This window comes from Pleurodeles waltl, chromosome 10, assembly GCF_031143425.1.
Source record: "Pleurodeles waltl isolate 20211129_DDA chromosome 10, aPleWal1.hap1.20221129, whole genome shotgun sequence".
Taxonomy (NCBI): Eukaryota; Metazoa; Chordata; class Amphibia; order Caudata; family Salamandridae; genus Pleurodeles; species Pleurodeles waltl.
Window position 1 is genome coordinate 552,670,219 of NC_090449.1, and position 25,866 is coordinate 552,696,084.

The window sequence follows — 25,866 nt, forward strand, 5'->3', positions numbered from 1 at the left end:
AGGCCAGTTTCTGCACCCACCTTCCCGATGGGTGACTCCCAGTCTTGATCCTAACCTAGGCCTTCTATATAATAACCTTATTGCCCCCAGTAGGTTTTGTGGGATCCCCCAGTGCTGTAAGTTTTTCCATAATTTATCTTGTGGGACACACTCGGACGCCGCTTTGAAATCTAGAAACGCCATGAATAGCTGTGTTCTGGTGTCACTTGTTCTTTTCATAATCAAGTCCTCCGCTATCAGAATAGACGAGGTCACTTGACTCTTCATGAAGCCTGTCTGGTTTAGGGGCAATCTGTCAGCTTCTAATGACCACAGTGATAGATCTTGTAACAAGAAGGTTGATGAATATTTTGGAACCACATCTTGCAGTGATATTTACTTGTCAGAGCTATTCCTTCTTTAAAAAATGGGGTGGATGATTGAGCCTCACCAATTGCTTGGAATAGTTGCAGAGGGCAAAATGGGATTCAGCATCACAACCAAAAATGTGTCCAAAGTGGTATATTTTGTTTAAAAAGAACTTGAGGGATATTGTTCGGGCCAGGGACAGCTTGAACGATACCATTATTGTTCGATTGTCTAAAAGACTTAACTACAGATTTTAACACTGTACACCACTAGAATGGGACCTTAATATAAATTCTGGGCACTACTGTAGAGCACCTTTTTTTATTTTTTATAGTCCTCATCTCACCAGCCCATGCCAATAGCGGGAGAATAAATATGCTACCGGTATCCAGCCCCTTAGTATCAGCGGGCCATTCCACCCAGCGCACTTTTCAGTGGATCTCCTTATCTCCTTGGCAGGTCGTCCCCTCCTTTGCCAAAAATCCTGATTGGCCAATAGGGCCCGGTACATCCATGAGGGGGGCAGGTATAATCATCGGACCTCTTTAAACATTTAAATAGTATTTTGCCATTCATTTTCCCATCCCACCCACAAAACATCTCTTTTACTGATCGGCCCAGCTCTATCCAATTTATACCATCTATCTATTGATATCAGCCACTCCTGTACTGTAGGAGGTTGTGCACTTATCCATTTATAACAAATTTGTCGCCTGGCGGTAAGCATCAAAAGGAATAATAAACGTTGCTGAGATTGATCTCTCATCTCACAGACGCCAAATAACACTAAGCCAAGATTCAAAATTATTTCTTCCCCAAATATCCTATTTAAGACAGTCTGCACATCTGTCCAATATTTAGCTAATCCTGGACAGTCCCAAAACATGTGCACATCATCCGCCTCAGTGCCTTCACATCGTGGGCATTTCCTCTGGGTTCCACTTATCCGAGATAGTCTCGCTGGAGTCCAATACACTCTGTGCAATGTAAACAGATGATTCTTCCTTATTGCCGCAGATTTCTCCGTATTCCAGAGGATATACCATGATTTTTGCCACATCGCAATTATGTTTATATTTGGGAACACCTCTCCCCATTTCTGGCATGGAAGAGGAGGGTCCTCCTCGACTGCCTCCAACAATGCTTTGTACCAAACCGCCACTTCTTTCGGTATAGATCTTTGATTTAGTTTCTCCTCCCAGCTGGATCTACCAATTTCTCCTTTGTGTAAAGATTTGATCCAACTGACCAGCTGGTAGTATTTAAATTTAGAAATGTTTTCTCCCACTCTCTCCAAAAATGTGGCCCATGGTACCAAATTCACACCCTCTATAATTTGTCCCCATTGTATTATCCCGCTAACTTTTAGTGGATTTGAAAGTTTATCGCACAGACATACCGGAGTGCCTGGTGAATCCCATATTGGAGCTGAGCCTGAGTAATAAGCTATCTGCAATAAATTGCGGATCTGTATCCAAATTTTACATGCCTGCCACAAAATCTTGAGTCTAACTTTTTTTGAAATATTTTGGGTGGCCAAATTTGTATAGAAAAAACTCAGCTCCATCCCCCATGTATGCTGTCAATGCTGCCCACATTAGTGTATAGTCAGATTTTTTGTTTAAGAGAATTCTACTATTCTTAAATTGAAAAGCCAAATAGTACTTATAGAGGTCAGGTGTTCCTAGCCCCCCCGTTCCTTTCTCTTGCATAACTTTTTCCACAAGATTCTTATTCCCTTTTGTGCCCAAACAAACGAAGACATATCTCCTTGTAGTTTTATAAACCACTTACTCTTAAATTCCAACGGAATAGTATTGAATAAAAATGTGAATTTTGGCAAAATAATCATTTTCAGAATATTAGATCTACCTATTAGGGACAGCGGGAGAGCCGCCCATGATCTTAGAAGTCTCTTGGCCTCTAAATATGTTTTCTCAAAGTTTACCCTTGCCACGTCTTCCAATTCTTTCGTGATCAAAACTCCTAAATACCTAATTTCCTGTTTAATTAACGGAGATTCATATGCCATATTCCAACACATAATCTCTGTTTTTTCAGCGTTAACTTTATATCCCGACATTCTACCAAAATCTTCTATCACCAATTGTATTGAAGGAAGTGACAGAGAGAGATCCCTAGTATAGATCATAAGATCATCCGCATATAGTGCGACCTTCTTTTCCCAACTCCTACTCTGAAAGGAGAGGATTTCCCTATTATTTCTAATCCGTGTCGCAAGTGGCTCAATATATAGATCAAATAACAGAGGAGACAAAGGACAGCCTTGCCGCGTCCCTCTGAAAATAGCTACTTCTTGCGAAAGCACATCATTAATCAGAATTCTCGCTGTTGGTGACCTATATAGTTCATTAACTGCTCTGATAAAAATAATCCCTAATCCAAACTTTTCCATAACCACCTGCAAAAATATCCAGTTTACTTGATCAAATGCCTTGGCTGCATCAAAGGTTATTATTGCAAGAGGAAGCCTCTCTACCGAAGCCAGATCAATTGCCGCCAATAAATCATGCACTAACTCCTGTAGCTGTCTATCCTTAATAAACCCTTTCTGATCTTGGTGGACCAGTCCCGGTAAAACCTTCCCCAACCTTTTAGACAACAGACTTGTATAAATTTTATAGTCCGAGTTGAGTAATGAAATAGGTCGATAAGAAGAGCACTGTGTTGGGTCCTTATGAGGCTTCAAGATCAAACAGATTACTGTTTCCCTCCAGGAGCTAGGTGCTTGACCCCCCCTCTAGAAGCATATGATTAAATAATTTCAATAGAACCGGAATTAATTCTCCCCTCAGTGCCAGATATAACTCGTTCGGGAGATCATCTGGGCCTGACGCTTTACTTCTCTTCAAGCCCTTAAAAATGTCCATTAATTCTGACCCAGTTATTTCTCCTTTCTAAAATGTGCAACCCTGAGCTCTCCAGGCGAGGCAAACTGACCGTAGCCAAGAAATCTCTAACCTGCTCCTCAGAATGCCGCAGCTCATCTGCATACAAATCTTGAAAAAAGGAGACAAAGGCAGCTTCTATTTCTGTACCTTTTACACAAAGCTGACCTGTGATGTTAGACCTGATTGACGCAATATGTTTCTTTGAATGGTCAGATTTTACCTTCCAAGCCAGTAACTTACTACATCCTTCCCCGTACTCGTAGTGGGCATACTGACTAGTTTCCCATTTCTTTCTTTCTCGGACTTCCAGTAAATGCTCTAGTTTCAAATGGGCTTCCTTATGTTGTCGTTCTAGCAACCTTAATTGATTCCCGTTCCCCATTCCCTGTGCGGCTTGTATAGAGTCCTGCAGCATCGCTATGCTGGTCTCAAGACTCAGTATTTTCTCTCTCTCCTCCCTACGCTTAAATATGGCCAAATTAATCAGCCTCCCCCTTATATAGGCTTTATATGCATCCCAGACTATTTGCAAGCTAGCAGATCCCTGATTCACTTCAAAAAAGTCTATTGTGTCCTTTCTTAGTATCTCAATAATTAGATCGTCCAGTAATAATAAACGACTTATTGTACCTCGAAACCTAGGAATTTGTGCCGTGAAGGAAAGATACAACTTAACAGCCGCATGATCTGATAAATGTAGCGGGGCATGTACTATTGAATCCACATTTCCCATCAAGCTATTCTGTACTAGGAAAAAATCTATTCTAGATCTATGCCCATATTTCTTATTATGAAAAGTAAATCTAGGTCCTACACCCCCCTCCCCCCTCTTAACCTGCCACACATCAACCAGTCCCAGATCAATCATAGCCTGCTTAACCCGTAACCTACATCTAGGGGAATTAGCCATTCCTCGGGGAGTGGACTTATCCAAGGCCAAATTCAGTAATATATTGAAATCCCCACCTAGTACAATCGGGTACTTGGATTTCAGAAGAAGGTTATATAGTTCTAAAAACGGGGTGGCATCATCTATATTGGGTCCATAATAACCTGCGAACGTGAGCCATACTCCAAAAAAAAACGGCCTCCGCCATCACCCATCTACCCTTTAAATCAACATGTACCTCGCCAATAACTAATCCCTTCGCTATTCTTTCTTTAAAAAGAATAGCAATGCCCTTAACTGGGCACGACTGCTTAGTCACTATTCCCCTAGATATCCATCTTGTATTCTTGAACACGTTTTCCCATTCGTCTTGTAAAAGGTGCGTCTCTTGTAATATAATCACCTCCTCCTCTGCCTGCCTAAGAAATTCCAAGATCTTCCTTCTTCTGCCATTGACCCTAAGCCCGTTGATATTCCATGACATTATTTTTAGTGACAGGCCTAGCTGCTTACCCATCCTATCCTAAAAAAAAAAAAAAAAAAAAAAAAAAATTACCTGGATCTCCCCTTTCATAACATGTTGAAAACCCATCTTGAGGACTTTTATTTTATTTTTAACCCTTTTTCCCCTTGTGCCCCCACACCCCAACCCACCAAATCTCCAAAACCCTCTACACCCTTTATACCCCTATCTCCTCCACCCATGGGAACCCTCCCTGCTTTTACTAGGACAGCCATTGCTTGCCCCTTTAAGCCCTCCGCACCCCCCACACCGGGAGTTCTTCAATCACGTCAATACTATTGCACTATCGCGACTTTATCTGTTCTATAAAGGCCTTAACCTCCTCAGGGTCTCTTATGTTATGCATTTTATTCTGCCACATAATCCGCAGGGCCGCCGGAAACCTTAACTGTACGATTGCTCCTAAAGAGCGGAGCTCTTGCATTAATTTGCCCAGCTCCCACTGTCTATCCAAAGTCACTCTGGAGACATCTGATCGAATTCTAAAAGACCAATTATCCTTAGTGAATTTCCCACCCTTCAGAGCCTCATTCAGAATTTTCTCTTTTATAGAATAGGTGGCAAAGTTCACTAATATTCTTCTAGGGGATTTCCTTCCTGGATTTTCTTTGAATGGATCACGGTGTATCCTTTGAATATCCTCCTCCAGCTTCAGATGTGCTGAACCTGGCATCGCCTCTTTTATCAATGATACTAGATAACCCTTGAGGTCTACTCCTTCCACCCCCTCCGGAACTCCAAGAACTCTAATGTTATTTCTTCTCATATTATTTTCCAGAAACTCCAGTTTATCCTGCATAGCCCTCTCCCCCGCTTAAGATTCGCAATATCTTGAGAGTTGGCCAACACCTGATTTTGCTGCAACTCCATAGCCTTTTCCACCATGCCGACCCGATCTGTTAGCTGATTGATCTTAGTCTCTAAAATCACACATGCTTCTTGTATCTTAGCCTGGTTATTTTCAGAAGTCTCAAACCTCTCACGAATCTCCTTCTTAAGGGAGAGCAGGAGCTCATATACTCCCCCATCCCCAGGCTCCTGTAAGGCTGAAGCGCTAGGTCCTGGATAATCTTCTTTGCCCCCTAACGAGCCCCCCCCTACTGCAGTTAGCTGATTCATCTGCGCCTCCCACTGCAGCGGGGAACCCTGCTCTAAAATAGTTGGGCCCTCTGGGGCCATGTGTGATTCCGTAGACGCAAAAGGAGTCTTACTTGTTTCCTCCATACCTGACTGGAAGTATTTAGAGATTGATCCTGGGGTATCCCTTTTTCCTCCTGGACCCCCTTTCGTGTTAATCTCCTCCTCACCCCGGCTCTCTTTTACTCTAAATTGTCCTCTCCTTTTTGTCGAACATATATTGTCAGTAGTTATAGCGCACTCCGAAACTCGAGATCCTGCTTTTCCTTTCCGTATCACTCCCGACTTGCCGATTTCCCCCCCCTGAGGACCTTTTACAAGGTGCTTAACCGGTGACATCAATGCTGAAGTAGTTATCACCCCTCCTTGGTTCTTTATTTCTGCAAAGTCTGCTCCAGAGAGTGATCCTGGGCCTCGAAGACTGCACAGAGCAGTGTAGCGTCTCCCCTGGCGCAAACCCCTTATAGCTCCACTCCATACACCTGAGGTTAAACAAGACCTCCTGCACTTCTCTCCATATAAAACTGCTCCTTACGTTGTTCCCTGCCGCCTCCGCGGCCTGCGTTGAGTTGTGTGCCAGGTCTAATTTTGATAAGAAGCCCTCCCCCTCTGTTATCTAACAAACAGGAAGGGGGGGAGCTGAGAGGGAGACTCAAAAAAATATATATATATTATATATATATAATTTTTTTTATTTTTTTTTGCCCAGACACTACTCCAACACTACTCCCTATAGCCCGCAAACCACCTAAATCCACCAATTAGCCTTGGGGGGGGGGGAGAAAATCCCAGTCTATGGCTCCTAGGCAGGAGTCTTACCTTCTGGATATCTCCATACCTCCAGAAGTGGCTTTTCCATCAAGCTCCTTTGTCCACAAGCCGGTTCAGCCGGTTTTAGCCCCCAAGCGGTCTCTCCGAGGGGCTAAATTCCTCACAGACATGGACCTCCGACAGAGGTAAATAATATCTTATTTTGGCGCTTCCCCATACTCGGAGAAACGCCGACACTGGAGCTGCCGCGCGCGCGTCCAGCAGCTCCCACCTCCTTCCTCGTACTGCGTTGCGTTGCGTTGCCTTGGCAACCCCCGGTGCGGCTCGGAGGACTCGCGGCTCAACTCCTAGCTGCCCGCCATGTTCCCCCAGTCTTGTGCAGCATCCTGTTTCTGTAGAGCACCTTCCTAATACAGGGGATCTACTTGGGAGAGTCCTTGGCCTTAACCAGACTTTTAAAAATGTCAAACTGGACCAGCTGAATGTTCAGTGTGATGTTTTGAGGCTTTATAGACTCCATATCTGCAGTCCTGCTGGTTCATATTTCTAGGGCTGTAAATTTATTACACAGTAGGACCTTCTGCTGGTTGATTAGGGATGGGCAGAGATAAGACGTGCAACAGTATTTCTTTTGTCTGGCATAAACACCTCTTGTCCCTCATGCTACTATTTGGGCTTGAAATCTAGAGTAGGAAACTGGTGCAACTCGTCGCCCTTAACTTCCTTTTGATGCGTACAGTGTAGGCAGTTTCAAAATAAGGCATTTCATTTTGAGCATCAAATGAATTTAACACCAGTCACCCATGAATTTGTTTGGCTAGTGTAACTTTATCTTCCCCAGGCTTTTCAACCTTACACATCTGTTGACAACATGCTTAAAAACTTGCTTGTACCCAGGTGCCATAATTCATCAAGTCCAAGGGCATCAATGCTGTCCTGTAAATACTTTTTAAAACCACATTTCCCTCTCTGTTGATTAATTTCAGACCAAATATAATTTGCCAGTAAATCATTGAGGGGATGTCCTCATGTGGCAACATTTTACAAAGGCCTCTAGCCTGTCTATTGACTGCTTTACCAGGGCGGAATCCAGTCTGACCAGTGCTGGTGTCAACCTCTGAAGCTGAAAAGTCCACTTAAAGGACTCAAGTGTAAAAGCTTATCCAAAAGCTTAGCATCATTGGCAAGCATTATCTGGCCTCCATGTGATATTCGGAATCAGTTTCGACTTGATCACTGTAACCAGGGGCTTGAGGACGTTTAGCTTGGGTTGAGCAGGCAACATTTAAGGCCATTGTCTTCCCTCATATAGCTTCCATGTGTGGCACATGGGAGGCCCTTGAGTCCAGCTTGATGCCCAGATAGGTGTAAGTGGTGGCTTCTTTTATTGGTGACCCTTTTAGTAACCATTGTCTCTGTATTGAAATGTGCTGGCTTAAGAGAATTACCTTTTTGTAAGGAAATGCCTCCTTGGCATGGTTACCCCCTGACTTTTTGCCTTTGCTGATGCTATGTTTTGAATTGAAAGTGTGCTGAGGCCTGCTAACCAGGCCCCAGCACCAGTGTTCTTTCCCTAACCTGTACTTTTGTTTTCACAATTGGCACACACTGGCATCCAAGTAAGTCCCTTGTAACTGGTACCCCTGGTACCAAGGGCCCTGATGCCAGGGAAGGTCTCTAAGGGCTGCAGCATATCTTATGCCACCCTGGGGACCCCTCACTCAGCACAGACACACTGCTTGCCAGCTTGTGTGTGCTGGTGAGGACAAAACGAGTAAGTTGACATCGCACTCCGCTCAGGGTGCCATGCCAACCTCACACTGCCTATGCAGTATAGATAAGTCACCCCTCTAGCAGGCCTTACAGCCCTAAGGCAGGGTGCACTATACCATAGGTGAGGGCACCAGTGCATGAGTACTGTGCCCCTACAGTGTCTGAACAAAACCTTAGACATTGTAAGTGCAGGGTAGCCATAAGAGTATATGGTCTGGGAGTCTGTCAAACACTGACTCCACAGCACCATAAGGGCTACACAGAAAACTGGGAAGTTTGGTAACAAACTTCTCAGCACAATAAATGCACACTGATTCCAGTGTACATTTTATTGTAACATACACCCCAGAGGGCACCTTAGAGGTGCCCCCTGAAACCTTAACCAACTACCCGTGTAGGCTGACTGGTTTTAGCAGCCTGCCACACTCAAGACATGTTGCTGGCCACACGGGAAGAGTGCCTTTGTCACTCTGTGGCTAGTAACAAAGCCTGTACTGGGTGGAGATGCTTAGCACCTCCCCCTTGCAGGAACTGTAACACCTGGCGGTGAGCCTCAAAGGCTCACCCCCTTTGTTACATCACCACAGGGCACTCCAGCTAGTGGAGTTGCCCGCCCCCTCCGGCCACGGGCCCACTTTTGGCGGCAAGGCCTGAGGAGATAATGAGAATAACGAGGAGGAGTCACTGGCCAGTCAGGACAGCCCCTAAGGTGTCCTGAGCTGAGGTGACTGACTTTTAGAAATCCTCCATCTTGCAGATGGAGGATTCCCCTAATAGGGATAGGAATGTGACCCCCTCCCCTTGGGAGGAGGCACAAAGAGGGTGTACCCACCCTCAGGGCTAGTAGCCATTGGCTACTAACCCCCCAGACCTAAACACGCCCTTAAATTTAGTATTTAAGGGCTCCCCAGAGCCTAGGAACTCAGATTCCTGCAACCTAAGAAGAAGAGGACTGCTAAGCTGAAAAACCCTGCAGAGAAGATGGAGACACCAACTGCTTTGGCCACAGCTCTACCGGCCTGTCTCCCCACTTCTAAAGACACTGCTCCAGCTACGCTCTCCCCAGGGACCAGCGACCTCTGAATCCTCAGACGACTGCCCTGCTCTAGAAGGACCAAGAAACTCCAGAGAACAGCGGCCCTGTTCACCCAAGACTGCAACTTTGTTTCAAAAGAGCAACTTTAAAACAACTGCGTTTCCCGCCGGAAGCGTGATACTTGCTACTCTGCACCCGACGCCCCCGGCTCGACTTGTGGAGAAACAACACTTCAGGGAGGTCTCCCCGGTGACTGCGAGACCTTGAGTAGCCAGAGTTGCCCCCCCCTGAGCCCCCACAGCGACGCCTGCAGGGGGAATCCCGAGGCTCCCCCTGACCGCGACTGCCTGACTCCCAGATCCCGACGCCTGGTAAAGACTCTGCACCCGCAGCCCCCAGGACCTTAAAGATCGGAACTCCAGTGCAGGAGTGACCCCCAGGAGGCCCTCTCCCTTGCCCAGGTGGTGGCTACCCCGAGGAGCCCCCCCCCCTTGCCTGCCTGCATCGCTGAAGAGACCCCTTGGTCTCCCATTGATTTCCATTGGAAACCCAACGTGTGTTTGCACACTGCACCCGGCCGCCCCGTGCTGCTGAGGGTGTACTTCCTGTGCTAACTTGTGTCCCCCCCCAATCCCTTCAAAACCCCCCTGGTCTGCCCTCCGAAGATGCGGGTACTTACCTGCTGGCAGACTGGAACCGGGGCACCCCCTTCTCCATTGAAGCCTATGCGTTTTGGGCACCACTTTGAACTCTGCACCTGACCGGCCCTGAGCTGCTGGTGTGGTAACTTTGGGGTTGCCCTGAACCCCCAACGGTGGGCTACCTTGGACCCAAACTTGAACCCCGCAGGTGGTTTACTTACCTGCAAAAACTAACTCTTACTCTCCCCAGGAACTGTTGAAAATTGCACTAAGTGTCTAGTTTTAAAATAGCTATATGTGATTTATTTGAAAACTGTGTATGCTGTTTTGATTATTCAAAGTTCCTAAAGTACCTACCTGCAATACCTTTCATTTAAAGTATTACATGTAAAATTTGAACCTGTGGTTCTTAAAATAAACTAAGAAAATATATTTTTCTATACAAAAACCTATTGGCCTGGAATTGTCTTTGAGTGTGTGTTCCTCATTTATTGCCTGTGTGTGTACAACAAATGCTTAACACTACTCCTTTGATAAGCCTACTGCTCGACCACACTACCACAAAATAGAGCATTAGTATTCTCTCTTTTTGCCACTATTTTACCTCTAAGGGGAACCCTTGGACTCTGTGCATATACTATTCCTTACTTTGAAATAGTGCATACAGAGCCAACTTCCTACAGTCCCCTTTAGCATACAGTTACCCAAAGATTTTCATTCATAGCTCCATGCCAAATAATGCTCAAATGTGTAATTGCCAACTTTGGGCTTTGCACATATTAGATGGGATCACTTAAGTTAAAGAAAATGTTCGTTTTTTCAGCAGATCTGCAGTGATGATAATTTAACTGGAATACTCCTGCATGAGAAAACGTAGTCCGTCAAGAAAGGACAGCCTATGTTAACCCCTCTTTAATCTTGAAATAGAACCAGTTGAACTACCTTCTTCCAAACTGCAATACTTGGAACCCTCTGCACTGTCTGTCATTTTGCAATTGCTTTTACCAAGTATTCATTTATCTTCTCCACCTGTTTGCCCCATGGCATGACGCTCACTGATCTCATTCTTCTGTACCCCTGCAGTGTCTGTGTCTGCTTTTTTTTATCCAGTGTTGTGCAAGTGTCGCATCTGCATTTAATCGCAATTCAAATAACTGTCCCTGAAGAGTGTAAAACCTTCCTAAAGAGTAAAATATTTAATGTAAATCTTCAATTGAACTAAAACTGCTATTAATCTGACTTCTTATACATCGCTTGAAGTTTTTTGTTTTTTTGTTTTTTGGTGTGGTGTATATACCATTAAGTTCTCAAAGTGCAAATGTTACCTAATGTTTTTGTTCTTTTAGGTTTCAACGTAGAAACTGTAGAGTACAAGAACATCAGTTTTACAGTATGGGATGTAGGTGGCCAGGATAAAATTCGCCCCCTCTGGCGCCACTATTTCCAGAACACTCAAGGTCAGTCTGCCTTCATTACGTTGTTAATAATGTTCTACTGTTGTCATTCAACAATAACTGGTATCCTTACCTTGCCCCAAACCCCAAGTAAATGACAATGACAGTGCATGGTTTTCTTACAGGAAGAGCAGTCTTCTTGTGTTTAGCCGTTTAGCCATTTTGCCCTTATAAACTTTAAGATTCCAGTAAGTTTATGAACACTAAGTTAATTCACATAGAGCACAGTAATTGTATGTGTGTGTGTGTGTGTGTGTATATATGTATATGTTCGATGGCATGTGTAGCTGCAGATACACATGCTTTGCACATCCCGCCATCTAGTGTTGGGCTTGGAGTGTTGCACGTTTTTCTTCGAAGAAGTCTTTTCGAGTCACGAGATCGAGGGACTCCTCCCCTTTCGGCTCCATTGCGCATGGGCGTAGACTCCATCTTAGATTGTTTTTTTTCCGCCATCGGATTCGGACGTGTTCCTTTTCGCTCCGGGTTTCGGTTCGGAAAGATAGTTAGAATCTCGGAAAATTCGACGGTATTGTTTGCGTTCGGTATCGGGTTAGTTACAACAGATCGACACCGACTTTTGAAGAGCTCCGGTTTTGAAGACATTAAGAGACCGAAGCGCAAGAAGACTGCAAATGGCGCCGGCGCCGACAGGACAAAGACACTTGGAGGAAGAAGAAACCTTCTCCATCCAGGAGTTGGACTCGGAAGAGCTCGATCCCGAAGAGACGCCTAAAACCGTGAGTAAGACATCGACACACACAACTCACGAGAAGACCACAAAAGCCCAGGGGACGCCACCGCAAGCAGGCCATGGCTTAACCCGAAAAATAGGTGACCGACCATCGGCACCGAAAAAGGCACGCATGTGTCGAAGTCATCAGACTCCGGTCGAGATACCGGCACACAGCAAACTCGAGCCCGAGATAGTGGGTCCGAGCAAGTTCGACACCGAGAGGGCGGCACCGAAACAAGTCGGCACCGAGAGACCGGAACACCGAAAATAAAGGTGTTGTCGGAGCCGAAGAAGGCTACCGAAAAGGTTTCCATTCCCAAACATCCAGCCTCGGAACCGAAATCTGGTTCCTACATAGAGGAACAGGGACTGTCCTCCCAAATGCAAGGACATACAGGGAGTGCAGAATTATTAGGCAAGTTGTATTTTTGAGGATTAATTTTATTATTGAACAACAACCATGTTCTCAATGAACCCAAAAAACTCAATATCAAAGCTGAATATTTTTGGAAGTAGTTTTTAGTTTGTTTTTAGTTTTAGCTATGTTAGGGGGATATCTGTGTGTGCAGGTGACTATTACTGTGCATAATTATTAGGCAACTTAACAAAACAAATATATACCCATTTCAATTATTTATTATTACCAGTGAAACCAATATAACATCTCAACATTCACAAATATACATTTCTGACATTCAAAAACAAATCAGTGACCAATATAGCCACCTTTCTTTGCAAGGACACTCAAAAGCCTGCCATCCATGGATTCTGTCAGTGTTTTGATCTGTTCACCATCAACATTGCGTGCAGCAGCAACCACAGCCTCCCAGACACTGTTCAGAGAGGTGTACTGTTTTCCCTCCTTGTAAATCTCACATTTGATGATGGACCACAGGTTCTCAATGGGGTTCAGATCAGGTGAACAAGGAGGCCATGTCATTAGATTTCCTTCTTTTATACCCTTTCTTGCCAGCCACGCTGTGGAGTACTTGGACGCGTGTGATGGAGCATTGTCCTGCATGAAAACCATGTTTTTCTTGAAGGATGCAGACTTCTTCCTGTACCACTGCTTGAAGAATGTGTCTTCCAGGAACTGGCAGTAGGACTGGGAGTTGAGCTTGACTCCATCCTCAACCCGAAAAGGCCCCACAAGCTCATCTTTGATGATACCAGCCCAAACCAGTACTCCACCTCCACCTTGCTGGCGTCTGAGTCGGACTGGAGCTCTCTGCCCTTTACCAATCCAGCCACGGGCCCATCCATCTGGCCCATCAAGACTCACACTCATTTCATCAGTCCATAAAACCTTAGAAAAATCAGTCTTGAGATATTTCTTGGCCCAGTCTTGACGTTTCAGCTTGTGTGTCTTGTTCAGTGGTGGTCGTCTTTCAGCCTTTCTTACCTTGGCCATGTCTCTGAGTATTGCACACCTTGTGCTTTTGGGCACTCCAGTGATGTTGCAGCTCTGAAATATGGCCAAACTGGTGGCAAGTGGCATCGTGGCAGCTGCCCGCTTGACTTTACTCAGTTCATGGGCAGTTATTTTGCGCCTTGGTTTTTCCACACGCTTCTTGCGACCCTGTTGACTATTTTGAATGAAACGCTTGATTGTTCGATCACGCTTCAGAAGCTTTGCAATTTTAAGAGTGCTGCATCCCTCTGCAAGATATCTCACTATTTTTTACTTTTCTGAGCCTGTCGAGTCCTTCTTTTGACCCATTTTGCCAAAGGAAAGGAAGTTGCCTAATAATTATGCACACCTGATATAGGGTGTTGATGTCATTAGACCACACCCCTTCTCATTACAGAGATGCACATCACCTAATATGCTTAATTGGTAGTAGGCTTTCGAGCCTATACAGCTTGGAGTAAGACAACATGCATAAAGAGGATGATGTGGTCAAAATACTCATTTGCCTAATAATTCTGCACTCCCTGTAAGTTCGGACAAGAACTACAGTCAATGGAGCCAGACTACACTCAGAGAAGGCTCCACATCCAAAAGGACACGGAAAATAAGTACTCTTCCCCCAATTAGGATGAAAAGAAGACTTGCCTTTCAAGAAAAGGACAAGCAGCCACAGGCAAAGGTGGCAAGACAAACAAAACCGCCACCATCCCCACCACCATCAACGCACACATCACCGGTAGCCACTCCACCACTGATGCAATCCCCAACTCATATTGGAATGAGTCAGGATGATCCCGACGCATGGGATCTTTATGATGCGCCAGTGTCAGATAACAGCCCAGACTGTTACCCAGCGAGGCCGTCGCCACCTGAGGACAGTACAGCCTATACACAAGTGGTGTCAAGAGCAGCTGCATTTCATAACGTCACCTTGCATGCAGAACCTATTGAGGATGACTTTTTGTTTAATACACTATCCTCCACTCATAGCGAATACCACAGCTTACCTATGCTACCCGGAATGCTAAAACACTCCAAACAGGTGTTTCAGGAGCCTGTGAAGGGCAGGGCCATAACTCCAAGAGTGGGGAAAAAAGTACAAGCCACCGCCAACAGACCCGGTATATATCACGCAGCAATTAATACCAGACTCTGTGGTAGTAGGGGCAGCTCGCAAGAGAGCAAACTCTCACACCTCAGGAGACGCACCTCCTCCAGACAAGGAGAGTCGCAAGTTCGACGCTGCGGGGAAAAGGGTTGCAGCACAAGCTGCCAACCGATGGCGTATTCCCAACTCACAGGCACTGCTGGCAAGATATGATAGGGCTCATTGGGACGAAATGCAACATTTCATTGAACACTTACCCAAGGAGTTCCAGAAAAGGGCACAACAAGTGGTGGAGGAAGGACAAAGTATCTCAAATCAGATACGGTCAGAAATGGATGCAGGAGATACAGCTGCTAGGACCGTAAATACAGCAATAACCATAAGGAGACACGCATGGTTGCGTACGTCAGGATTCAAGCCGGAAATGCAACAAGCCGTGCTGAATATGCCTTTTAACGGACAGCAGTTGTTTGGGCCGGAGGTGGACACTGCTATCGAAAAACTTAAAAAGGACACTGATACGGCCAAAGCCATAGGCGCACTCTACTCCCCACAGAGCATAGGCACATTTCGCAAAACGCAGTTTAGAGGGGGGTTTCGAGGACAAACTACAGAACCCACAACCTCACAAACCAGGCCCACTTATCAGAGCAAATATCAGCGGGGAAGTTTTCGGGCACAATATAGAGGGGGACAATTCCAAAAGAGTAGAGGGAAGTTCCAAAGTCCCAAAACTCCTCAAAACAAGCAGTGACTTCCACGTCACAAATCACCTAACACCTGTTGGGGGGGGGAGACTAACCAAGTTTTACAAACATTGGGAGGAAATAACAACAGACACTTGGGTCCTAGCAATTATCCAGCATGGTTATTGCATAGAATTTCTCAAATTCCCTCCAAACGTCCCACCGAAAACACACAATATGTCAAAACAACACATGGATCTTCTAAGACTAGAGGTCCAAGCGTTGCTACAAAAAGGAGCAATAGAATTAGTACCAATTCAACAGAAAGGAACAGGCGTTTACTCTCTGTACTTTCTCATACCCAAAAAGGACAAGACTCTAAGACCTATATTAGATCTCAGAACATTAAATACCTACATCAAATCAGATCACTTTCACATGGTGACATTACAGGACGTAATCCCACTGCTCAAACAACAAGACTACATGACAACACTAGACCTAAAGGATGCATATTTCCATATACCGATACATCCTTCACACAGCGTATTTAAGGTTTGTATTCCAGGGGGTACATTACCAATTCAAGGTGTTGCCATTCGGGATAACAACTGCGCCAAGAGTTTTTACAAAATGCCTGGCAGTGGTAGCTGCACATATCAGAAGGCAGCAAATACATGTGTTCCCGTACCTAGACGATTGGTTAATCAAAACCAACACGCTAGAACGGTGTTCACAACACACAAAGTACGTCATAGAAACCCTCCACAAACTAGGTTTCTCAATCAACTACGCAAAGTCACACCTTCAGACGTGTCAGACACAGCAATACTTAGGGGCGGCAATCAACACAGCTAAAGGGATTGCCACTCCAAGTCCATAAAGGATACAGGCATTTCACAATGTAATACAAGCCATGTATCCAAGACAACAAATACAAGTCAAAATGGTGATGAAACTCCTAGGCATGATGTCCTCCTGCATAGCCATTGTCCCAAACGCAAGGTTGCACATGCGGCCCTTACAACAGTGCCTAGCATCACAATGTTCACAAGCACAGGGTCAACTTCTAGATCTAGTGTTGAAAGACCGCCAAACATACACCTCGCTTCAATGGTGGAACAATATAAATTTAAACCAAGGGCGGCCTTTTCAAGACCCAGTGCCTCAATATGTAATAACAACAGATGCCTCCATGATAGGGTGAGGAGCACACCTCAATCAACACAGCATCCAGGGACAATGGGACACTCAGCAAAAACAGTTTCACATAAATCACTTAGAACTACTCGCAGTATTTCTAGCGTTAAAGGCATTTCAACCCATAATAAGCTACAAACACATTCTTGTCAAGACAGACAATATGACAACGATGTATTACCTAAACAAACAGGGAGGGACACTCTACACAGTTGTGTCTCCTGGCACAGAGAATATGGCATTGGGCGATACACAACCACATTCGCCTAATAGCATAGTTTATTCCAGGGTTTCAGAATCAGTTAGCAGACAATCTCTCTTGGGATCACCAACAGATCCACGAATGGGAGATTCATCCCCAAATACTAAACACTTACTTCCAAAGTTGGGGAACACCACAAATAGACCTATTTGCAACAAAAGAAAATGCAAAATGCCAAAACTTCGCATCCAGGTACCCACAAGATCAGTCTCAGGGCAATGCGTTATGGATGAGTTGGTCAGGGATATTTGCATACGCTTTTCCCCCTCTCCCACTCCTTCCATATCTAGTAAACAAGTTGAGTCAAAACAAACTCATACTAATAGCACCAACTTGGGCAAGACAACCTTGGTACACAACACTACTAGACCTCTCAGTAGTGCCTCATGTCAAACTACCAAACAGACGAGATCTGTTAACTCAACACAAACAGATCAGACACCCAAATCCAGCATCGCTGAATCTAGCAATTTGGCTCCTGAAGTCTTAGAGTTTGGACACTTAAACCTTATACACGAATGTATGGAAGTCATAAAACAAGCTAGGAAACCAACCACTAGACATTGCTATGCAAATAAGTGGAAAAGATTTGTTTATTATTGTCGTAATAATCAAATTCAACCCTTACACGTGTCTGCCAAAGACATCGTAAGCTACTTACTACATTTGCAAAAGTCAAAGCTAGCTTTTTCATCCATTAAAATACATCTCACCGCAATTTCAGCTTTTCTGCAAATTACGCACTCCACTTCACTCTTTAGGATCCCAGTCATAAAGGCTTTTATGGAGGGCCTAAAAAGAATTATCCCACCAAGAACACCACCAGTTCCTTCGTGGAACCTCAACATTGTCTTAACACAGCTCATGGGTCCACCGTTTGAACCCATGCACGCATGTGAGATACAATATTTAACATGGAAAGTAGCATTTCTAATTGCCATCACATCTCTAAGAAGAGTAAGTGAAATACAGGCATTTACCATACAACAACCCTTTATTCAGATACACAAGCATTAAGTAGTTTTACAAACAAATCCTAAATTCTTACCAAAAGTCATATCACCATTCCACTTAAATCAAACTGTAGAACTACCAGTGTTCTTTCCAGAACCAGATTCTGTAGCTGAAAGAGCACTACATACATTAGACATCAAAAGAGCATTAATGTACTACATTGACAGAACAAAACAAATTCGAGAAAAAAAAAGTTTGTTGCTTTCCAAAAACCTCATACAGGGAATCCAATATCCAAACAAGGCATTGCCAGATGGATAGTTAAATGCATTCAAACCTGTTATCTCAAAGCAAAAAGAGAACTGCCTATAACACCAAAGGCACACTCAACTAGAAAGAAAGGTGCTACCATGGCCTTTCTAGGAAACATTCCAATGACTGAAATATGTAAGGCAGCCACATGGTCTACGCCTCATACATTTACTAAGCATTACTGTGTGGATGTGTTAACAACACAAGCCACAGTAGGACAAGCAGTACTACGAACTTTATTTCAAACAACTTCAACTCCTACAGGCTGAGCCACCGCTTTTGGGGAGATAACTGCTTACTAGTCTATGCAAAGCATGTGTATCTGCAGCTACACATGCCATCGAACGGAAAATTTCACTTACCCAGTGTACATCTGTTCGTGGCATGAGACGCTGCAGATTCACAGGCGCCCGCCCATCTCCCCGGGAGCCTGTAGCCGTTTGAAGTTGAACATTTGTAAATTTGAAAATATATCGCTTCAAACCACATTATGTACATACATATTTGCTCCATTGCATGGACTATAATACACAACTCCTATCTCACCCTCTGCGGGGAAAACAATCTAAGATGGAGTAGACGCCCATGCGCAATGGAGCCGGTCTCATTATTCGAAAAGACTTCTTCGAAGAAAAACAACTTGTACCACTCCGAGCCCAATTCTAGATGGCAGGATAATGCACAGCATGTGCATCTGCAGCGTCTCATGCCACGAACAGATGTACACTGGGTAAGTGGCATTTTCCGTTTATTATTATTATTATTATTATTATTATATATATATATATATATATCTGTGTATATGTATCTTTGGGGGGGGGGGGGGGGATATTTGCAGTCTGAATCCTGTTAACTGAACTACTGTTTGTTTCTTTAGCTTCTTAAGTATTTACTCCCTTGTTTGAATCTGGGATATTACAGGCATCTTCTAATAATTATGTATCAGAGGATGTGTGGGCACAGGAAGAAAGAATATTGTTAACAAGGTCCATGAAAATGAAGGTAGTTAAAGAATTGTAAATTGTAAAATCACCATAGATCACATGCTGGAAGAGTGAGAGTACATAAGAAATGCTGTAAAAGTCTTACTATCGCATGACATTGGTGCATGCTTAATTCTTCACATGAGGAGATTTGTTTTAATGTATTGGTATGGCTATTCATATGGTGCAGAACAGTGCTATTGTCTGTTGTTTTTCTGAATAAGTTAGTTTCTCTTTGCCCTTTGGTAATCTTGATGGCGGCATTGAGAGTACCCTGTGCTTTTACTGTTGTATGGAATTCTGGATATCATCGTTGAATCTTAAAATTCACTTAAACATTTCTCATTATCCCAAATGTTAGAAAGGATTTCAGCATAGTGAAGTCAAGTCACGACTTGACCCATACATTTCCGAATAGCTGGGGTTCATGCTATTTGTTCTCACCAGCTGCAATAATGTTGGTATTACTGAGGTGTTAAGGAGCTCTTGTGGAAATATTTTTTTTATAAGGCTTCAAGAAAGGTTTTATATCAAAGATTTGACAACTGAATTCTTTTGCACCAAAAATGCACATAGAACCTATTTTTTGATTCCAAACAAAAGAAAGTCGTACCCTCCTAGAATGAAGAGTGCAAGATAAGATTCATCATGAGTTTCAGCACAGAAGTTACTTAGAGCAGAGTCTTATTAAAAGTAGACTTGACTGCGGTTTGGTCATGGGACTAGTAGTGTAGGCGTTGCGATCCAGTACAGTGACTTAGGAATAAGGCATGAATTGTGGGATGATACTACCAGGATTCTATTAGTCTCAGGCTTCCTGTATGCCCAGGATCCCTAGAGGCCTCAACTACCTAAGACACTTCTGGTGTCTACATGTAGGGGCTGGAGTAAAATGTTGCTATGGTTGGTATGTAAATGGTTGTTGCTATGGATTGCTGTAACGGAGACCGTGGCAATTGCCAAAGGCAGGAGATTCAGCAATGCAGCAAAGCATCAATCCACAGAACAGTATAGAAAGCCACAAGATTATAATGTACGAAAATTACTGTCTGTTGACAAATCTCATTGTAACTTTGTAGCTGCATACTCTGAACCTACCTAGGTATAGTATGGTACGCTGTAATACAACGTACAGTATGAAGCTTGATTGCTGTACATAAACTCTAATGAAGAATAAAAAATAAAAAAAAGATACTTAGTAGCCTGGCTGCATGCAAATAGTGATATAAGGGAAGAAATTGGTCCAGCTGTAGTCACAAACTTGAGCAAAGCCACTTACTGCGAAACATGATTGATCACAGTTTTAGAATCTAAAGAGGAAAACCTCATGGCTAAGCAACGTGCACATGTTAAATCATGACATAAAATATAGTGCTTGCCTGTCTGATGTAGATACCGCGAATTTAGAACCTGAGCTTTTGTTTTATTTTTTAAAAAAAAGCATGTCATATGATCATCTATAAAACTGAAAATTTTATATACATTTTGCAGTATCCCTGTGATTTTAAGTACATAGGGAACCCCATTGAAATGAAAAGTTGATGGAGGAGATAATCGAACATCAGTGATCCATAAAAATCGGACTCTGATTTGCCTTTTTCTGACCGGTGTTATGCATTTGTATCCGTTCTGTCTGGAAGCAGGTTTATTACCCACTTCTGCTCTGAGAACAAGTATTGCGGTTGGTTATTCTTGTGGGGGTAGCATCACTGTCTTCACGGCTAAGAATGAAAGTCTATTTGCCCTGTTGTTCCTATTATGCACTGTATTGCAAATCTCAGATCAATGTTGATTGAATGCTTCTTGTGTCCGTGCAACTACTTGAGCTTTGTTGTGTCTGTACTCTAGAAGTCCTGTAGATTGATTGGTATTTGGCATTTTGCCTCATACTAGCAGCTCTTCAGTAATCTATAATGGACTGTATTGATTAAAAAATGGAAAGTTCTACCACAGTGCATTTGTCTTACAAGATGTTACTTCAGGTAATAAAGGCCAACTCTTTACTTACACAGATGGCCAATACAAGCAGATTGCATGATCTAAAAAAGCAAGGAGGAACAAGAGCAATACCACTGTGTCTCTAAGGCAAAGCAATGTGAATGTGGCAAACAGCCAGAGACCTATATATTTCAATGGTGTCCCTTCCAGGTGTTCAAATGCTCACTGGGATTCACTTGCAGAATTTGTTTTAGGAGAAGTACAAGTGGCTTATGAGCGAATGGGTACTGTGCGAGGTCTTTGAAAGACAGAGGTATCCTTAACTGTGTAATTTCTTGTAGACCAGAAATAAACATACTTTGTCTCTAGGTACTACTAACAAGGATTCTGGAATTCCCTTTTGCAGTTGATCATTCTTTATGAATGTTGTCTTATACCTCTGAATCAGTGTATTATCAAGTTGAGCCAGAATAATCCTCCTAGCTCCAGAGTAGACATGCTCCTCGTGATTCACCAACAATCTTCCCATATCAGTGTCCACACATGAGGGTTACTTGCACACAAGATGTATGCAAGTTCAGGGTCCACGTCCTGCACTCCATTCTAGCATCCTTGAACTTGGCAGCTTGGCTGCTAAACTCAGTGTGGGTGGATATTTGAAATACATCTCAAGAATGTATGGACATTACAAAAGAGCCCAAGTCCCCATCTACTGGGGCTACCTTTGCTTTTAGGTGGAATAGAGCCACTCTGTGCTTCTGGTAGAACATACATGCCATGAAATATCAGGAAAAAGCAGTACTTATATGCTCTGTCTAGCCAGATTAGGGTTGCAGCTCTTCCCTGTAAAGGCATATCTCGCTACTTTAACATATTACACGAAATATCCTGGACAAACTACTTTTTCAGGGTCCCACTTACTGAGGATTCATTGGAGAGAATTAAAGTATTTACTCCAGTTATAAGACTGTCTCCTCTTCAGGAACTCAGTTCAGTCCTTTTGAAATTCATGGGTCCCCCCTTTCAAACCAGTACATAAGGTTTCCTTACAATTATTTTGTGGAAATTCTCTTTCTTGGTAGAGACAACACACAATGCTTTTGAAATCCAATCTGTGCACTCATGCTACAATGTTCCGTAAGTGCAAAAGCAGTGGTGAGGGCTCCTCCTGGTATTCTTCCTGAAGTATGTGATTTTCATTTTAAACTATCTCACCATTCTTTCAGCATAATTCCTCGAGTACAAAAAGTTTAATGTAAAGTAAATGTTAAGAGAATACTTGGACTGTTTTGATAATACAAAATATATTTGTAGGTCAGAATTTTTTTTGCCCCCAGAAGTGTGGTCGTGTTCGTAACATTTACTAACCAGTAGGTCCCAAGCCCACTTTAATTGAGGGGGAAAATGTGCAGTTGCTGCCTTCTTGAGGAACCTTACCATAGGAGATATCTGTAACGGCTATCTGTAGGTCTCACATTGGTCTTCATTTAGATTCTATGGAGGACTCCCAGGTAGAATAAGCCCCTTTCAGGGATGACTTCCATTAGTTATTAATACTTTCTGTTGGATGTCTAGAGTTTGTCTCCTCGCATCACTGTCTTACTGAGATGGAGTTGATAGGAATCTATTTGGCTTTTATGGTCTTGAAAATTAGGTTCACTGGATGGTCCCTACCCACTGCCTGTCCTAGATCACCTACTTTATTTCTGACAAACTGTCTGATCCTCAAGTTGCCTTAAGTTAGGTCCCTGATGTCTCTTTTTTTTTTTTTTTTAAGGACCATAATGCTTTTGATCACAAAATGTTTTGCAGCATAAATATTTTCTAGATTTGCATGCTGTGCATTATTCCGCTACCTAGTGGCCAGGTCCAGAATCCTCCAACTTCTTAGACTTCTTTAGTCCTGTCTTTTACTTTTAGGTTGAGTGTAAGCGTACGACCTCTGGTATACTTTTAAGTATACTTCTTCTGTGGACTTCCGGGTATTTCATTTGTTTGTCATTTAAAAGTCCTTGATTGCTAGTGGTTAGTAATGCCTCTCTGTCCCTCCTGGGTGGGGGCAGGGACCAACTACTGTATAATGATGCTTAGTGGATGAAGAGCAGCTGCCTCAAACTCAATTCCGACAAGACTGAAGTCCTCATCTTCGGCTCCACCCCCTACGCATGGGATGACTGCTGGTGGCCTGCCACTCTCTGAGCAGCTCCGACTCCCACCGACCACGCACACAACCTAGGATTCATTTTAGACTCGTCATTATCCATGACCCAGCAAGTCAACACAATCTCCTCCTCCTGCTTCAACACCCTCTGCCTGCTCCGAAAGATCTACTAATGGATATCCACAAAAACCAGAAGTGGTGTCACCCAAGCCCTTGTAATCAGCAAACTGGACTACGGCAATGCCCTCTACGCAGGAACCATGGCCAAACTCCAGAAGAGGCTGCAACGATCCAGAACGCCTCCGCCCGCCTCATCCTGGACATCCACTGCCACATCAGAACACCTGAAAAGCCTGCACTGGCTCCCAGTCAACAAGAGAATCACCTTCAAACTCCTCGCCAACGCTCACAAGGCACTGCACAACACCAGACCAGAATACCTCAACAGACGGCTCTCCTTGTACACCCCTACCCAGCATCTCCGCTTCGCCTACCTACCCTCGCAACTGCACCAAGCGTCTGCAGAATTACAACCGGTGGTAGATAATTCTCGCACCTCGCCTGCAAAAGGTGGAACACTCTTCCCACTCACCTGTGCCAGACCAAAGATCTACTTACCTTGAGGAAACTTCTCAAGACCTGGCTGTTCGACCAGTAGCAGCCCCCACTTTTTCCCTCCTCTTCTCCCTCCCCTCCAGCACCTTGAGACCCTCCCTGGTGAGTAATGCGCTTTACAAATTCCTGATTGATTACTTCCGTTTATCTGGTCTGAAGGGGACTTGTTTTATTTTTTTATATATTTTTTTACTTTGTTTTTTGCTCCTGTCCAGGGAAGCTTCTCTTTTCTGTTGCTGAGAGTCGTCCTCTGAGCTTAGCTGTAAACAAAGCTGTAAATCAGGCTCTTGCCTCGGCCACATTTGGTCTTTGGGTGCCCTCTGTACCTGCTCTGAGCTACCCTTCCCCTTTCCTGGGCTTGGATTGTCTTTACCAAGTGTGCCAGACTCTGTGCTGAGGAGGGGTGGGGGGGGGGGGGCAGGGTGGTGGGAGGGGGGGGCGGGCAGTGGGAGAGGGGTAGATTGCTTGTAATTGCTTATAGCCTAGGCTCCCAGTTCTACCAGGGCTCCACAATCCTTGGAGACAGTGCTGCATACTGGGATCCTACTCGCAGCTACATCAGTGCACTTCGATTCACACACTCCAAGACCTCAGTCATGCCAGTGGCAGGAACTCCACACACTGTCTGCCAGAGCACCTCAGTTCTTGCAGTCAGTTCCCTGCTGCGCCAGTACTGTGACCTTGGGCACAGCTCCATCTCTGCACCTCAGTGCACACACCAAGCCTATCAGGTGTGCCTGAACCTCCCACAGACTGTCTGCTGGAGCACCTCAGTTCTTACAGTCAGTACACACTGCTGTTCCATTACTAGGGCCTCGGACGCAGCTCCATCACTGCACCTCAGTTCACACACTGGAAGCCCCTCAGCCATGCCTGTGCCAGAACCCCACACACGCCATGTGCCAGAGCACCTCAGTTCTTAGTCAATGCACTCTGCTGTTCCAGGACCTCTAGCGCACCTCCATCATTGCACCTCAGTTCCACCCCGGCGAGGTCGCTTCCATTCCTATACTGGGACCTCATTCACATACAGTTCCATTACTGCAGCTAAATTCTAATGTTCAGTCCCACTGCCAAGTCAATATTGGACCCAGAAGAGCAAAAAACAGCTCAGCCAGTGCACCTTAAGTCTAACATCCCACACCACTGTTCATGGGAACCACCACAGCCCTGCCCAGATCCATCAATTCTAACATTCAGTGCACATTTCTTTCAATACTAAGGTTCACACACATGCCCTTCAGGATTATTCACTTTTGTGGTTGAAGCAATGCCACTCCCATACTGGGCCCCACTCGCAGCTTCACCAGGTCACCTCCAGGCTAACAATCGGCAGCACTGGCACAGCAATACTAAGTTCCACACATAGCTTCGTTAACATATCTCACTTCTGACCTTGTGTGCCCGTTAATATGCCAGGACTGCAGCCCACATACAACTGTTGGTGTGCCTCAGTCCTAGCCTGCCGCACCCCATTATTCCAATACCAGGAATTACACGGTGCTCAATTTCCCATTCCTCATCTGCTGCCTTACTGTTATTCCAGCACTGGGCCAGGACACATCTGTCTGCGATCCTGATCTGAAGCGCCCCAATATTGCTGTTTTGGGGCTCACATACAACTCTGCTAATGCAATGCCTGCTGTTCTGCAGTACCCCCTGCAGTTCCACACACTGACGTTTCTTTGACTGGGTGGGAGCCAATTTAATCTATTCTTAGCTGCAGTCTTTATTTGGATGGGTCTGTGTAGGATGCTGGCCTGGCTTATAGCGGGTACCTGATGGTATTTACACCTTGTGCCAGGTCCAGTTATCCCTTATTAGTAGATTAGTAGTGTTCTAGCAGCTTAGGCTGATAGAGGTAGCTATAGCAGAGCAGCTTAGGCTGAACCAGGAGACATGCAAAGCTCCTACTGTACCACTTATATCATATAGCACTATATCAATATGCCAAAAGTATCTCCGAGGATATACTCCCTTAGGAGGTAAGTAAAATACACAAAATATACACACAAT

At 44.3% G+C, this 25,866-nt stretch overlaps 1 protein-coding gene across 2 annotated transcripts in view; it reads left to right on the plus strand.

Annotated features, from left to right (window-relative positions):
- The window catches only part of ARF1 (ARF GTPase 1), a 145,728-nt gene that overhangs the window by 55,217 nt on the left and 64,645 nt on the right, over window positions 1–25,866 (plus strand). For both annotated transcript variants that reach the window (XM_069210982.1, XM_069210983.1), the window contains exon 3: window positions 11,377–11,487. In XM_069210982.1, coding sequence (XP_069067083.1) covers window positions 11,377–11,487 — 111 coding nt within the window. The remainder of the gene's footprint in view (window positions 1–11,376; window positions 11,488–25,866) is intronic.